This window comes from Mustela erminea, chromosome 14 (assembly GCF_009829155.1).
Source record: "Mustela erminea isolate mMusErm1 chromosome 14, mMusErm1.Pri, whole genome shotgun sequence".
Classification (NCBI taxonomy): Eukaryota; Metazoa; Chordata; class Mammalia; order Carnivora; family Mustelidae; genus Mustela; species Mustela erminea.
In genome coordinates, this window is record NC_045627.1 from 64,688,017 (window position 1) to 64,705,253 (window position 17,237).

Genomic DNA, 17,237 nt, shown 5'->3' on the forward strand with positions numbered 1-17,237 from the left:
ACAACTGAGCTACCTACCCATGCACCCCTCAGTACAATGAACTTTAGAGATGTGTCTAAATTCTTTTGTGTCATTTAAGATTTTGCTCCACCCAAACGATTGAACAGGTCTGACAAACCTTGGACATACGTAAGATTGATATTTTGATTAACAGTTATTCCATATATGTGATATATACATATGTGCTGTATATATAAATAACTATCAATATATTACATACAATATATTATGTCTGCATATATTCTATGTCATACAGTATCTGATGTATCTCTGTAAGATTTAAGTCTAAGAATGTGTCTAAAGAGCAAAAAAAGGGAACACTAATTTGTTCGGTACTTATCACGTGAGAGACTCCGAACTGTTAAGTTTATACTGCTTATCTTTTTTATAGTTTACAATTTCCCAGAAAAATAGAATGGCATTTTACAGATGTGGAAACTGAGGCTCAGAGATATTCTGACCAGTCTCAGTTTGTAAGGAAAACCCTGGCTGACAACCTCTAACACACACACCCTTTACAAAGAAGGACTGGAGAGTGCTGGCAGCTTTTAGTAATCTATGCTGTCCACACTTAACATGGGTAATTGAAAGCTGACCCTTTGTTCCTTTCAAAAATCTCTAAGGAATCTGGCTGCAGAGGCTCCATGGATAACTCATTTCAACAGCTGAGAAACAAAATGCTTCTGTGGAATAAAAACAGCCTTTATTTTGGTGTGTGTGTGTAGGGGGGGGGAGGGTTCTTTCCTAAAAAAAGAGAAAAAACATCCACAACACTTAACAAGAACTCTCACAGAACGGACAAGTCTTCAGATTGGACTGTGCACCATTACCAAGGAAATGGTGACAGCATTTGGGCACTTTGGCCTAATCTGTTAAAAAGACGATGTAATGAACAGCTGGAGATTTCTGAGGCACAACTGTATGACACGGGAAGCCCAACCGCTGGCCACCCTCACTGAGGGCAGCTGCTGGGCTCGGGTTTGCTTCTGCAAATCTCGTCCCTCGCCCTCGACCAGGCGGCTGTCGCCAGCTGCCGCAGAGCCCGCAGCGGCCCGCGCCTGTCCGCCCCCGCGTGCCTGCTGAGGCCGAAGCGGCCCGGATGCAACTGTGCGCTCCCCCCACCCCAACTGCGCACGTGACGGGGGGGGGCAGTTTTCGTACCTCCCTCCCCTTTCTCGAAACCCCGCCTTCTCCTAAGCGGCTGCGGCTTTCTATTGCTCCACTACTGAAATGACCGCCTTGTCAACCAGTCAGAGTGCGACCCTTCAAGTAAGGCCCGCCCCCTGTTGGTCCTCAGGTTCCTTCCCGCTCACACAGGAGTCACTTCCGAAGAGAGAGAACCGCCATGAAGAGAGAAGGGGGTGCCGCCCAACTCTGCTCCGACAGCCTCCCCGAGTCCCAGCAGCAAGACGGCAACCACGCACCCAACTTCTCCAGCCACAGCTCATGCCGCCGTCGCCAGCGGCGCCGACATGACAAGGCGCTGCATGCCCGCTAGGCCAGGTTTCCCCTCATCCCCAGCCCCGGGGTCGTCGCCCCCGCGCTGCCATCTGAGACCCGGTAGTACCGCCCCTGCTGCAGCGGGAAAGAGAACAAAGAGTCCTGGGGACAGGTACCGTGCAGAGGGCTGGAGAAGGGGCCGGGTCGCGGGGGCAAGGGTATGAGGGAGGACTGCGGACGCCCGCTCTTTCAGTTCCCGCCATCCTCCGCGAGCTCAGGCCTCGGCGTTCCGGGGCCTGGCAAACCCCTGCCCCGCCTCCGCGCGGGGGCTTCTGGGACTTCGAGTTTCCTTTTCTGTAGTTGGGACGCAGTTCTCCGTCTAGTGACCACAGCCTGGGTGGCTACGGAGAACCCGCCTTAGGTAGACCGTGATTTTTGTCCTTCACGATAGCTGGACCCGGGGCCCTACCTGCTTAGTGCATATTTAGGTGTTTTTTTTGTACGTTGCAGTTCTACTGATCGTAGTAGCTTAACAGTATAAATCTTTTCTAAATTGTGGGTGAAATTATGTATGATGTGACGAGGGAAACCCTTCCACGAATTACTTTATAGTCCAGTGTGCACGATGATTGATACTTATAACATGCAGATTTGGAATGTGATATGTTTTTTTTTCCTTCCGTAACTTTCCGCCTCTCTAAGAGGCTAGGTTTTTTGTGAAGATTTTGTGGGAGCTATGTAATAAGATGGGGGAGTTTTGACATCCTCTGACAATAAAACATGTTTAAATTCTCTACGCACTTGGTACTGTCTTTTTTATTTTAAGTTTTAAAAAGCTTGTAACTTAACAGTAAATTTATCTTCTAATGTTGTGCTAAAGGTCCACAATCCCTTATCTCAATTGTGAAAGCCAAAATGCTATGAAAATCAAAAGTTTTCAGTAAGTTTGGCACCACCTCTGACTTGGCAGCCAAACCTGACTAGAACTAATGGAAGGCTGTATATGGGCTTTATCGCATTAACTGGGAGTATTTGTAAGCGATAATGGAGAAATGCTCGTGTGTTTGCTTTTGGGGTGCAGTATCAAACCCCACTGGGGGCTTTATGTAATGCATCCAAGTTACCCCCTTTCTAAAATCCAGTAACTTCAAATTTCAAAAACACATTTGACCCCAAAAGTTTCAGATAAGGGCTTGTGAGCTGTTAAAAATTTTTTAAAGGTAGTTATAAATAACTAATGCCCATTTCTGTGCATATGAAATTAGAGAACGGTTCCTACTTGAAAGTTACATTCATGGTTATTTTACAGATTCCTTGTATGTTTTACCCAAACCCATTTTTCCCTCTGGTGTATTACTCGAAAAGGAGCCTGGGATCTAATATTTTAGGAAAGATGTAATGTTAACTTAGTAATTAATGTAAAGGCATATATAGTATTGTTTCAAATTAGCTGCTGCTTAATCCTTTCTCATCTCTTTCCTCGACCAGTAACGGAGGGCATCATCCTTTCCCGATTTGCAGAACCTCTGGCATTTCTTCGTTTATTCTCCTGTGGAATTAATTTTTTATGTTTTATGAAAGCAAATGCATAAATTCTTTAGTCTGTCACTCATATTCATTTCATAACAGTTAGCTTTTCGTCAACATTTCACAAACGTTGTGGACTTTCAGCAAACCATTAAAGAAGGATGTTGGTCTTCTAATGTGACCTGTGAAGCATACAAGGGACATGGATTGTTCAAGTTTTCTCTGAGCATTCCAACCTCATAGTGAATAAATGTTTAGGGAAACTGGTAGTGTATTGCTTCTCTTTCAGTAAATGAATACATTTTAGCAGAATTTTGCCAGGAAGTTAATTTTTTGCTCTATATATGATGACATTCCTGTTTATGCAGCTGACAAATAACTCTAAATACATCAATCCAAATACAAATTCTGGTAATAATGGTTCACTTTGTGTTACTGTGCAGAAAGGTGCAGAAATCCTTAAAAATTAAAACAGTTTGGTTTTGGTAATTGTTCACATTCTTCCTTTTCTCTTGTGCTTTCCTCAATGTGTTATTTTTGTTATTTTGTTAATATCCTAAGAATTTTTAGGTAAAAGACAAGATTTTGGAACATTAGTTGTGATGACTCATTCTAATTTCTGCTGTTACGTAGATTAACCTCTTACATTTTAGTATACAAAGAAGGTAGTATCAGCTTGGCGTTTGATCCTTTCTGCCTTTTGGTCAGCATGCCCTTCAACTCAGCTCCCTCCCCATCTGGGCCCAATAACTGATACTGCCATGCTACCATCTACTCTTGTTATGAGTCTTTTCAGGTTTTACTCAGTTTTTATAATTTCCATTATTCATTCAGCAAACATCTATTGAGCATTATTTTGTACCAGTCACCGGAGATACCAAGCAATAGGATCAGATCCCCTCATGGAGCAGTAAACTTTTCTTAGGAAGCACACTGTCAATTCCCTGGATCCATACTCCAACAATCTTACATTTTAGTACAATAGATTATATAAACCTCAGTTGTGCATTTATAAGGTTGCTCCTAAAGGAAATGGTAAATTATATTGAAAATGGAAGTTTTTTATAATCAGCTTAGCAAAGCATTATTGCTATTGTCAGAACTTGATTAAACCAGGTAATGAGATCCAATCTATATTCTATAAATCTAGTATTCTCCCCTTAATCTGAATTATTGAGGTTTTAATGTTTGCTTATGTGATACTATATTAGTTATGCTTTTATTTTCAGGAAGCAGTCAATTATAGATTTCTTCAAACCAGCTTCAAAACAAGGTATGTATACTATTGATGTATTTTTTTACAGGATCTTTCGAAGAGGGAGATGGATTCAATTTTTAAATTTCTCTAAGCTCTTACTTGATTAAGCAGAATGTTCAAATTGAAAAAAAAAATGAAGATGCAGCGTTTTTAACAAACATAAGTTCTAAACATCATGAAGAAACTTTTTGCTGTTATTCTTTCTTACACTTAAAATATTCCAGTCAATAATGTTCATATTGTATAGTATTTTAACTTTCTAATACCGTAAAATTTTATAAATAGAGCCATTTGAGTTTACAAGATGTAGTAAAGGGAGCATTATGAAGTAAGGTTATTAAATAAACCATGTCTTAATCCCCCCATAAAATGTGTGTCATCTAAATATTGATTTGAAAATTTTTGTGATGACTTAGTATTTTTATTAATTTATATAATTGTACAAAATGTAATAGTTTGTGTTATTTTTAATAACATGCAATTTGTGTTTTAATTGACTATTTAGACAGACATATGTTGGATTCCGCACAAAAATCAGACATCAAATATGGAGGAAGTGGATTGTCCATCACTGGGACAGAGCAGTTTGAGAGGAAACTATCTTCACCAAAAAAATCTAAACCCAAAAGGATGCCATCAGAAAAGAGCACTATTTTAGAGACTTTAATGAAAGGTGTTAAAGAGCACCATAAAGATCGTGGTATGCATGAGTCACGTCGGCCCTGTGTGTCAATAGCCACCAAATATCCAAAGGCAGTTACAAAAGTCTATGTTCCTCCATACTGCTTGTCAAAGGAGATGAAGGCATTGAAGAAAAAACATCGATCTCCAGAGAGGAGGAAGTCACTGTTCATTCACGAAAATAGCAGGGAGAAGAATGATAGAGATCGAGACAAGACCAATACAGATTCCAAAAAGCAGGCCACAGTGACAGAAACTGACATCTTCAAGAACAGCTCTAGGAGTCTTAGCAGCAGGAGCAGTCTATCCAGGCACCACCCAGGAGAAAGTCCACTGGGGGCTAAATTCCAGTTGTCACTAGCTTCTTATTGCAGAGAAAGAGAACTAAAGAAGTTGAGAAGGGAGCAAATGGAGCAGAGAATCAACTCAGAAAATTCTTTCTCAGAAGCAAGCAACCTTTCCTTAAAATCTTCTAGTATAGAAAGAAAATGTAAATCAAGGCAGGAACAAAGTAAACAGAATGACGTCACACCTGGAAAGAGCAATCTTTCAAACCTGGTATGTGTAATAATTACTGAGTCAGCTTGGCTACTACTTTAATTGAGCATGCTAAATCTAAAAATATTTAATAACTGTTAACATCATATTGGTATCTTTTGTTAAGGAAATACTGATACACAGTTTGTTAAAACCTAATTTCATTATGTTTCCTCCGACTGTCCATAGAACTTAGTAGTGTTTCTTACTCTTAATTTTTTCAGACCATAAACAAAGACCTTTCTTAAGAAAGTAAGCGTTCTTTTTTTAGGCAAGTACCATCATTTTTAAATTAGGCTGTGCTGAAGGGAGGTACTTAAGGAACGGAAAATCTGAAACAGGAGGAAATCTTTTAGAACAGTGGTTCTCAAAATGTGGTCCCTAGACTAACCACATCAGCATCACCTGGGAACTTAGAAATGCAAAATCTCGGGCTCCACCCGAGACTGACTGAACCAGAAATTGGAGGTAAGACCAGCAATCTGCAATTAAAGCGTCCAGATGATTCTGATGTACTTCAAAGTTTTGATTAGATTTAGATTAGATTTATAGATTTAGATTATATGTAAGATTATATGTAAGTCCTAAATAATTTTGAGAATGAGTCTTAGACAACTTAGATGATAATACTTAGAAAGATATACAAATACATATTAACTTTATCATATTCTCCCTTGAGAATAGACCAAACCTAGATAAACAAAAGCTGATCCTCTCCCCTAGAAAGATAAGTACTCCGTTTCAGAGAACTTCTCTACATATAGAGCCAATAAAGGAAGTTCAGATATCAAGAAAGGGCTGTGTTGATACAGTGCTATAAGATTTTAAAACCAGATAGACCAAAACAGTAAACCAAACTGACATTTTAGGAGGGAATGGAGAGTGTTGCCATGCATATTGCTAGAAAATGTATTTGTAAACTCTGTGGTTGATTTGCAAGGAGTTTGGTGTCTTTACCAATGAGATTTGCTAATAATCATTATTAACATGTGGTCCATTCTTTTTTTTTTTTAAGATTTTATTTATTTGACAGAGATCACAAGTAGGCAGAGAGTGGGGGGGGGGCAGGCTCCCTGCTGAGCAGAGAGCCTGATGTGGTGCCCCATCCCAGGATGCTGGGCTCATGACCTGAGCTGAAGGCAGAGGCTTTAACCCACTGAGCCACCCAGGTATCCCACATTTGGTCCATTCTTAGAAGATTGCAGTGTTTGATTGTACATCAGTATTTGAACTGAAATATTGAAGAGTCCATTATGTCCATTATTTTTAGAGATTTTATTTATTTGAGAGAGAGAATACAGGCAGGGTGAGGGGGCTAGGCAGACTCCCATCTCAGAGGGGAGCCTGATGCAGGGCTCCATCCCAGGACCTTGAGATCTTGACCTGAGCCAAAGTCAGAGGCTTAACTAACTCAGCCACCAAGACGCTCCTGAGTTATTTTCCTTAATTGGCAAGTATTAGGCTTACTGTTTCTTTATCAGAATGATACAGGGTTTTAATACTAATCCTGAGTTAATACAAAGCTCTAAATTTGCATTATGAAAACTGGCTTTTATTTTTATGACATTTTTACATTTTTTTGATACAAATGCCCTTCATTTTTATAAAACTTAAGAGTTTAAAGTGTCTTTTTAAAATATTTTTATTTACTAGAGAGCACAAGCAGAGAGAGGGGCAGAGGAAGAGGGAGAAGCAGATTCCCCACTGAGCAGGGAGCCCCTTGTGGGACTCAATCCCAGGACCCTGGAATCAACACCTGAGCTGAAGGCAGCTGCTTAACCAACTGAGCCACCCAGGCACCCCTAAAATGTCTTATTATAAAAGTTTGAATTTACCTCCAAATAAAAGTACTCAATTTATTTATTTTGGTCTAGAAATCCGTGTTTAAATGTTACAAAGAAAAGTTCACATCCGTTACTGGTCCCAATTCCTAATTAATTTTTTCTCATTTTGCTAATAGGAAAATGGACATTTCTCAAGGAAAAGATCCTCTTCTGATTCATGGGAACCCGCTTCAGGTAGAATCAAAATTAATTTATTAATTTTTATATAAAACTGTATCTCAGTGGCATTTTTATAAAGCAGATTTGTTTAAATACACAATTTCCTTCCTAGAGGGAAATTGCGAATGTCTGAGATTAGTTAAGAGTTTGGTTAAATTATATTTAAAAAGACTAGTCCCTGAATTAGTATCCATAACCTGTGGTTTTTCTTTACCTTTTTGCCTCTTTCAAGAGTTCCTAGCAGCATGTTTCTCATTTTGGTATTCCGTGTTCTGCTCCTGAATCTTGGCTACAGTAAGAAGCATAATCTTATATTATTGGAACTGTGGACTGAGATCTTGGTATTATAGATGCCTTGTATAAGGTTAAAACTGTTACCATCGTTCACAACAACATCCAAATATTTCTAATATTTCAAGTACAAAGATAAACTTTTTAATATGAAATTTCAAGGACACCTACATATATTAATTTGTACTTTTACTATCTATTAGTTGAGGAAATACATAGTAATAAATAGCTACTGTTAATTCAGTAATAATTCTTAAAGTATCTTTATCTTTTCTTAACTAGAAAATAAAACAGTGTAAAAGTCAAACATTGCAGAAATTTGTAATACAAAAAATGAAAGACTTCCAGAAATAACAACTGTTAATAATCTGGTGTAATAGATTTTTTTCTGCCATGATTGCAGACTTTGAAAAATGGATTTTACAAATTCCCATGCTGAGTAAGGTAACAGTGAACATAACAGTAATAGCTAACATTTACTGAACAGTTACTGTGTGCCATGCCCTGTTCTGTGTGCTTTTAATTCATTTGATCTTCACATCCTCATAAAATCATTAAGAAAAAAGAGAGGTACAGAGAGAGACAGATGTGACTCCTTGTTCTTCAGATTTCATGTAAAACTGTATTTTTTATATATTTTAGAGGTGTATTGCATTTTGAGCAGGTAATCTCAAGTGTTAATATCAATTTTTAGCCAGGACAGAAACCATAGTTTACCATCGTAAAGAGAGCTTCTAGATACAGGAATGAATTTGAAGTTTTATATGGTTTTTAAATTTTTTATTTAATTTTTACAGTGTTGATTTTAGTGATTAAATTTTCATTGAATTTTGACATTATGAAGTACAAGAACAATAATTTCTCAGCCATGAGATTGTTCTGTACTCACTGTATTACACATTTATAGTAAAAAGTGATCAATTTGCAGTGAGGTGAATGGAAGAACAAAATATTTTTATTGTAAAATATTTTGCTCTTCCCAGTATAAAGGGGTGCTAGTGGTGGTGTTGCCACCAAGCTCTTCAGCTCACTTTTTCTTTCTCTAGTAATGACTAAGATAAAAATTCTATTCAGTTCATAGATTTGCAGATTTCGTCAGTGGTGACTGTAATGTAGTTTCATTTATACAGTTCCACATACTGCAGTTTTTGAACAGTACTTGAAAAAGATGCTTTCTGGGCACCTGGATGGCTCAGTCAGTTAAGCATCTGCCTTCGGCTCAAGTCATGATCCTGGAGTGCCAGGATCAAGTCTGCACCGGGCTCCGTGCTTAGTGGGGAGTCGGCTTCTCCCCGGACCCTCCCCTTCCTCGTGCTTTCTCTCTCTCAAATAAATAAAACCTTTAAAAAAAAAAAAAGATGCTTTCTTCATGTTTTCATAAGTAGATTTAAGAACCCTCTTATTTATATTTTATTTATAACCTTGATTTATGGTTTTTTTCTAGTATTTTGCATGTTTCATAATCATTTTAAGTTATGGTATTGTACTTTTTAATAAATACACATTTATGCTGCATTTCACTGTCAACAGAATATAAAGAACATAAGGGACTTTTTCACTAGATAACCTGAAGAATGCTTATCTTTATCTGATAGCGAATAGATCTTAATAATCCAAATAAACTGTCTTGTTCATATTTCTGCTATAATACTTCTCAGTTCTGATGTACATAAATAACACACAAGTTAGAAGATTTTAGGAATGTTGATAAAATCATTTAGCTCTTTAGTCTTCTAGAATCCTGTCCTTGGGCTGCATTCTGAGGTCTAAATTAATCCATCCCTTGTTTATTCTATAATTTATTAGTAACCAATCCCCTATTCATGAACAGTTGGATTTTTACTTTTTTTCTGTTTACAAATTCAATCTGTCTTGTCTGTTTTATTTTTTTTTTCTTAAGATTTTATTTATTTATTTGATAGAGATCACAAGTAGGCAGAGAGGCAGGCAGAGAGAAGGGGGGAAGCAGGCTCCCTGCTGAGCAGAGAGCCCAATGTGGGGCTCCATCCCAGGACCCTGAGATCATGACCTGAGCTGAAGGCAGAGGCTTAACCCACTGAGCCACCCAGTCACCCCTATTTGTTTTGTATATTAACAGATATTTGAAATGTCCTTAAACAGTCTGCAGTTTGTACAAGCAGTGCAAAAAGTATCATGCAGTAATCCCACCGCTTTAGAGAGCTTGCAAAAGGGAAGCTTACTTACAGTACCAGTTCAACCTCCTCTAATTCCAGACATCAGAAGCTTTTAGTAAGGTGATTTTTCCTAAACTTTGCTCATAAACAGTTTTTCTCTCCTTCTGTTCCAGAATTGAAGACCTGAACAAATCAGAAATTCCTAAACAAATCAGAAATTTCTCATTTCTAGCTATATATAAATTAACTTCTCTAGGAAATGGAACAGAACTCAAGCTGGCAGCTCTGTAGCTATCTTTTTTGAAATCCCAAACTTAAAATAATCAGTGTAAATCCACCCCAAGTCTTTTTCTTAGTTAGTTGCTTTCTCATCATAATGAACCCTTGTCCTTTTTTTACAAGACATTTAACCCCAGCAAAGTGAGTGGATATAGAATGATTTCTTCAGGTAAAAGAAGCTACCTGTAGAAAAATGGAGATAGGGCGCCTGGGTGTTTCAGAGTTGGTTAATAAGCCTCTGCCTTTGGCTCAGGTCATGATCTCAGGGTTCTGGGATCGAGTCCTGCATTGGGCTCTCTGTTCAGCAGTGAGCCTGCTTTCCCTCTCTCTCTGCCTATCTCTCTGCCTACTTGTGATCTCTCTCTGTCTGTCAAGTAAGTAAATAAAATCTTTAAAAAGAAAAAAAGAAAAATGGAGATAGAGACATTTGTTTATTGATTTTTTTCATGTTTATAAATGGAATTTTTCAGATTATATACTGATCAAGCTATAAAAAGTTTCTTACCTCTTGAGTTATTTTGTCGTTGTCTTAATCAAATTGTTGAGGATTTGAGGACATATGCCCTTATGCAGAGAGAAACTTGATTTGGGGAATACTGTTTATATAAATAGTAATCTTTAATGATTAATGGGTTTTAATTAATGATAACGTCCCATTTTTAAACACATTAAGAAACATTTTAAACCTGGTTAACTCAAATACACGTGGTTTATTAAAGTTCTCTTGGATGGACCCCCTAAACCTAGGTAGCTTAAAACAGTGGAAATATATTTTCTCGTGGTTCTAGAAGCTAGAAGTCCAAAATTAAGGTTATCAGCAGAGCAATTCAAGGAGGGAATCCTTCCTTGCCTCTTCTAGCTTTTGGTGTTTGCCTACAATTCTTGGCATTCTTTGACTTTTAGATACATCACTCCTGTCACATGTCACATGGTATCTTTTCCCTGCATGTGTGGTTGGGGTTTTCTTTGTTTTGTTTTTTGTTTTGTTTTTTTTTTTAAGATTTTTTAAATTTATATTTGAGAGAGAACATACAAGTGGGTGGGGGGCAGATGGAGAGAGAGAAGCAGATTTCCCACTGAGCAGGGACCCCAACTTGGGGCTCAATTCCAGGACCCTGAGATGGTGACCTGGGCTGAAGGCAGACGTTTAACCAGCTAAGCCACTCAGGCACCCCTTCCCTGTGTGTTTCCACTTCATCTTCCCTCTTCATTTCTATCTCCATGTCCAAATTTACCCTTTTGAAGGAAGCCAAAGAGGAAGGTACTTAGGTTCAACTAAAATGCCAGCCTGCTCCACTCAGAGAAGTATGTTTTGTGAGAACCAATGGAAAGGAGCTTGGGTTGCTGTAGTACATTCCCTGTAAATTCATGACATGATAGTGTGAAAAAGATAAAAGACTTCAAGACTGCAAATTTCGCCTTCTTCTAAGGACACCAGTCATAACTGGATTAGGACCCACCTTAATGACTTTTATTTTAACTTAACTGCCCCTGTAAAGACCCTATTTCTTATTAAAGTCACATTGTGAGATCCTGGGAGTTAAGACTTCAACATATCACCTTTTTATTTATTTATTTTGTAAGATTTTATTTATTTGACAGAGAGACACAGTGAGAGAGGGAACATAAGCAGGGGGAGTGGAGAGGGAGAAGCAGGCTTCCGGCCGAGCAGGAAGCCTGATGTGGGACTTGATCCTAGGACCCTGGGATCATGACCTGAGCTGAAGGCAGATGCTTAACAACTGAGCCACCCAGGCGCCCCTCAATATATCGTCTTAGGAGCCACAATTCCACCACAACTCATAACATAGCTAATGACTAGAAGGATACACAGGAAGGAATAAACAATTAAACACTGGGGAGAAAGACTTGGGTAGATTTTTATTTTAATTGAGAAAATATGTTTGCCTTCAGCTAGTTATCATATATATATTTTAAGATGCTATAAATTTAGATGTAGAAGTATTACATTTCTGAAATCAGATAGTCCTTGATCTAAGAAAGAATATATGAACTTTGAGGGAATTACCTTCCGTGATAATAGATATGCTGCTTTTGTGTTTCAGGGAGCAATACCTTGAATTTTGTTTGGGTAGTAAACTTCTAATAGCTTTAGAATGAAAATGGGCATTGTCATTAGCTTTAAATTTGGACACCAGTATTTTATTAGTTAATAAATAAATAATAGTACTAACTTTTTTTCCTTGTGCCACATATATTGAATGATCTCAGCCTAAACTTTTACAATTTAAGCATTTTGTCAGAGTATTCTAGACACTCACTAAACTTTACTACGATAGGAAAATTTACTATTCACTAATCTGGCAAAAATTAAATTTTAGCAGGGTCTAAGCAGAATAAGTTCCCTGACAAAAGAAAAAGGAACTCTATGGACTCAGATCTGAAAAGCACAAGAGAATCTATAATGCCAAAAGTAAAGGAGTCCTTCCTTGAGAAGCGTCCTGACGGACCACATCAGAGAGAGAAGTTTATAAAACATATTGCACTGAAGACGCCTGGGGATGTATTGCGCTTGGAAGATATATCCAAGGAACCCAGTGAAGAAATTGATCGCTCCTCTGGAGGCTTGGCACCTTCAAATTCCGGCCACCATTCTTCCAGGAATAGTGACCAAATCCGTGTGGCAAGTACCAAAGAGACTAAGATTCAGAAACCCCACATATCTTTACCTCAGGAAAAGTCTGCAGTTAAAAAAGCTAGCAACCTTCAGAAAAATAAAACTGCTAGCTCTCTGGCATCAAAGGAGACAAAACTTCTACCTTTACTTTCCCATGTTCCAAGTGCTGGTTCCTCCCGGGTACCATTAAATACTAAAAATTGCACTCTTCCAGTTCCTAAAAAAGAAAAAGAGCGTTCCTCATCTAAAGAATGTTCTGGGCATTCTGCAGAGTCCTCCAGACACAAGGAACACAAAACAAAGACTGATAAAGCTGATTCTAATGTATCTTCAGGGAAAATTTCTGGGGGATCTTTGCGTTCAGAATATGGCACTCCTACAAAGTCTCCCCCTCCTGCTTTGGAAGTTGTGCCAGTGCCATGTACCCCAAGCCCTACAGCACCTTCAGATAAAGCCCCTTCAGATAAAGAGAGTTCAGGAAATTCCAATGCAGGTAGCAATGCACTGAAAAGAAAACTAAGGGGTGATTTTGATAGTGATGAAGAAAGTTTAGGTTACAACCTAGACAGTGATGAGGAAGAGGAAACATTAAAATCACTGGAAGAAATAATGGCTTTGAACTTCAATCAGACTCCTGCAACTACAGGAAAGCCTCCTGCTCTTTCCAAGGGGCTTAGATCTCAGTCATCAGACTATACAGTAAGTAGTTCTGTGACATTTATCTTTACCTGAAGAGGGAAAATTGGATTGATGAGTGAAAGAGGGATAAATTGCTAGAACTGTTTAAAAACTTAGTATCTGTTATGATTCGTAATTGGACTGCAACTGGTATAGTTCTTGTTTGGTTAATGGGTTTCCCATATCTTTAGTTTTATTACTGTAAATCAGTGGTCTCCAAACTTTTTTGATCACAAACACTTCTATTAGTAAAAAAAATTTTAAGCATGTACTCCAATATATATGTATACTTATAGATTATATACATGTACCACTATACTACTGTGTACTTTCTAAAGCATATGCAAAAACAGAATTTAAAAGGAAGAAGAAAAAAGTATTTTCCTATAGAAGTTATATAGAAGTTACTATAGACTAAGTTCTACTGGAGTTTCTATAGAAGTTCCATATAAATAGAAGTTCTATTATTTTCTTCCTGCACCCCAATGGATCACCTTGCACACCCCCTGCTTTGGAGACCACTGCTGTAAATGAAGGTAGAGTGTAGAAATGTTGTTAATTGTGGTGTGCAATTTTATTTATAAAGTGCTTCATTCTATCTTGGGAATAAGCTGGATTAAATTCTAATATGTCTGTAAAATTTGGTGGGGAAGGTGTTAATGTTCCATGGTAACACCTAAAAATTAGTTTGATTACATTAAAATAGAATTTAAAAATAAAGACATGGTAGCCATGGAGCCCTTGGGTGTTTACAGTCAGTTCCGAAGGCTGACAGGGTTTTATAATTAGTGCCTTTCCTAATAAATGGTAAAATCAAATTGCCTGCAGTACAAAATACTAGATTTAAAGCATGATGGTGAAAATTCTCTAAGAAAGGTATCCTCCTGGCCTAGGTTTTTGAAATAGAAAATACTCTTTAGTACTCTGAGTAACTTAAAACATCCCAATTCTTGTACTAAGATATGTTATAAAGTATCCCTAAATTTTCTTCTTGTTTTAGGAACATGTTCATAGTGGTACATATACAAATACTTTAGAACGTCTTGTGAAGGAGATGGAAGACACTCAAAGGTCAGCATCATGACTACCTTGCTAAATTAAACATACTGCTTATTTGTGTGGTGGGTTGGGTTTTTAATTTTCCTTTAAGGATTGTGAGAAATTAGCATGCATTTTATGCCAATACTACTATAATAGTTTTACTATCAACTTGGTTAGAAATAAAGTACTCTTGTTCACAAGGCCGGGTCAGAAGATCAGGTTTTTACGGTTTACTGTATTACTGTAATAATACAAATTCCTTTCTGCTTACCACAAGCCGAATCTAACTGGTAGCTGAAATTCTTGATCAAAAGTATGGGCAGAATTTTCTGTGTGTATTTTTTTATTGTGATAAAATATACAGAATTTAATTTACCATTCTAATCCTTCTTAACTGTGCAGTTCACTGGAATTACATCCATTCATGTTGTACAACCGTCACCACCATCCATCTTCAGAACTTTATTCAGCTTCCCTCACTGAAATTCCGTACTCATTAAATAATAACTGCCCGTCCTCCTCTTCTCCCAGCCCTTGGCAGTGGGGCTGCCTCTATGAAATTAACTGTTCTAGGTACCTCATATAAATGAAATCACATAGTATTCATTCATTCACTTAGCATGGTGTCTTCAAGGTTTGTCCATTTCGTAGCATGTGTCAGAATTTCCTTTTTTTTTTTTTTTTTTTTTTAAGATTTTTTTATTTATTTGACAGATAGAGATCACAAGTAGGCAGAGAGAGGCAGAGAGGAGGAAGCAGGCTTCCCACTGAGCAGAGAGCCCCATGCACGGCTCCATCCCAGGACCCTGAGATCATGACCTGAGCTGAAGGCAGAGGCTTAACCCACTGAGCCGAAGGCAGAGGCTTAACCCACTGAGCCACCCAGGTGCCCCAAGAATTTCCTTCCTTCTTGAGGCTGAATAATACTCTAGTATATGTATATACCACATTTTATTTAACCATTTATCCTTTGATGGACACTTGGGTTACTTCTGTTTTTTGGCTGTTGGAAGTATTGCTGCTGTGAACATGGGTGTACAAGTATCTCTTTAAGTCCCCAATCAGTTCTTAGGGGTTGGGTATATACTCAGAAGTAGAATTGCTGGATCATACAGTGATTCTGTACATAATTTTGAGGAACTGCTATACTGTTTTCCATAGTGGCTGCACCATTTTACATTCCCATGAGCAGTGCACAAGGATTCCAGTTTTTCCACATCCTCACCAACACTTGATATTTTCTGTTTTTTTGATGATAGCCATCCTAACGAGTATGAAGGGGTACCTCATTGTGGTTTTCATTTTCACTTTCCTAATAACTAATGATGTTGAGCATCTTTTCATGTCCTTATTGGCCATTTTTGTAGCTTCTTTGGAGAAATGTCTGTTCAGCTCCTTTGCCCATTTTTTAAAAGATTTTATTGCTTTATTTGAGAGAGAGAGAGTACGAGAGAGGGAGGGGGCACAGAAGAAGGAGAAGCAGACTCCCTGCTGAGCATGGAGCCTGATGGAGCTCAATCCCAGGACCCCAGGATCATGACCCACAGCCAGAGACAGACATAATCAACTAAGCCATATAGGTGCCCCTTGCCCATTTTTTAATTGAGTTGTTTGGGGGTTTTTTGTTTGCATAGATTTTTTTTTAAACATTCTTATGTATTCCAACACATAGTTTTTTCTATATCAAGTTACTCTTTTTTTTTTTTTAAGATTTTATTTATTTATTTGACAGAAAAAGAGATCACAAATAGGCGGAGAGAGAGAAGGAAGCAGGCTCCCTGCTGAGCAGAGAGCCCTACATGGGGCTCAGTCCCAGAACCTTGAGACCATGACCTGAGCCGAAGGCAGAGACCACCCCAGGGACCCCTATATCAAGTTACTCTTAAGGAAGAAGTTTAGAATTGTGTTTCTCTTTCAGTCTCTGGCTCTCTTTGTCTCACACACACACACATACACACACACACACAGAAATCAAAAAGTTTGAGGATCGGGGCACCTGGGTGGCTCAGTGGATTAAGCCGCTGCCTTCGGCTCAGGTCATGATCCCAGGGTCCTGGGATCGAGCCCCGCATCGGGCTCTCTGCTCAGCCGCGAGCCTGCTTCCTCCTCTCTCTCTGCCTGCTTGTGATCTCTCTCTGTCGAATAAATAAATAAAATCTTTAAAAAAAAAAAAAAAAAAAAAAGTTTGAGGATCATAATGGACCTCATAAAATTTGTGTCATTCATTGTAAACTGCTTTTGCTAATGAGGGGGAAAGTATCTTCCTTATTTAAGGAATATCCTCAAAACTAGCCCACAGAACTTCACTTAAAAGCTCAACTGACTTGGGGCTCCGGGGTGGCTCAGTTGGTTAAGTGTCTGGCTTTGGCTCAGATCATGATCTCAGGGTCCTGGGATTGGATCGGCCCCCACGTTGGGCTCCTCTGAGCAGGGAGTCTCCTGGTCCCTTTCCCTCTGCCAGTCCCCCTGCTTGTGCTCTCTCTCCCTCAAATAAGTAATAAAATCTTTTAAAAGGGGGGGGGGGCACCTGGGTGGCTCAGTGGGTTAAAGCCTCTGCCTTCGTTTGGCTCAGGTCATGATCTCAGGGTCCTGGGATCGAGCCCCGCGTCGGGCTCTCTGCTCGGTGGGGGGCCTGCTTCCTCCTCTCTCTCTCTCTGCCTGCCTCTCTGCCTACTTGTGATTTCTGTCTGTCAAATAAGTAAATAAAATCTTTTAAAAAAAAAACCCTC

General features: G+C 38.6%; 1 protein-coding gene across 3 annotated transcripts in view; it reads left to right on the forward strand.

Annotated features, from left to right (window-relative positions):
• Positions 1–1,360: 1,360 nt before the first annotated feature.
• The window catches only part of SLF2 (SMC5-SMC6 complex localization factor 2), a 47,777-nt gene continuing 31,900 nt past the window's right edge, over positions 1,361–17,237 (forward strand). Inside the window, exons 1-6 of one of the 3 annotated variants that reach the window (XM_032313356.1) lie at positions 1,361–1,612; positions 4,197–4,240; positions 4,731–5,464; positions 7,404–7,461; positions 12,494–13,488; positions 14,468–14,538. In XM_032313356.1, the coding sequence (XP_032169247.1) occupies positions 1,473–1,612; positions 4,197–4,240; positions 4,731–5,464; positions 7,404–7,461; positions 12,494–13,488; positions 14,468–14,538 (2,042 nt within the window). In that variant the 5' untranslated portion in view covers positions 1,361–1,472. Of the gene's footprint in view, positions 1,613–4,196; positions 4,241–4,730; positions 5,465–7,403; positions 7,462–12,493; positions 13,489–13,528; positions 14,004–14,467; positions 14,539–17,237 lie in introns of those variants that run through there. The other 2 variants (XM_032313357.1, XM_032313358.1) reach the window with 2 other exon arrangements.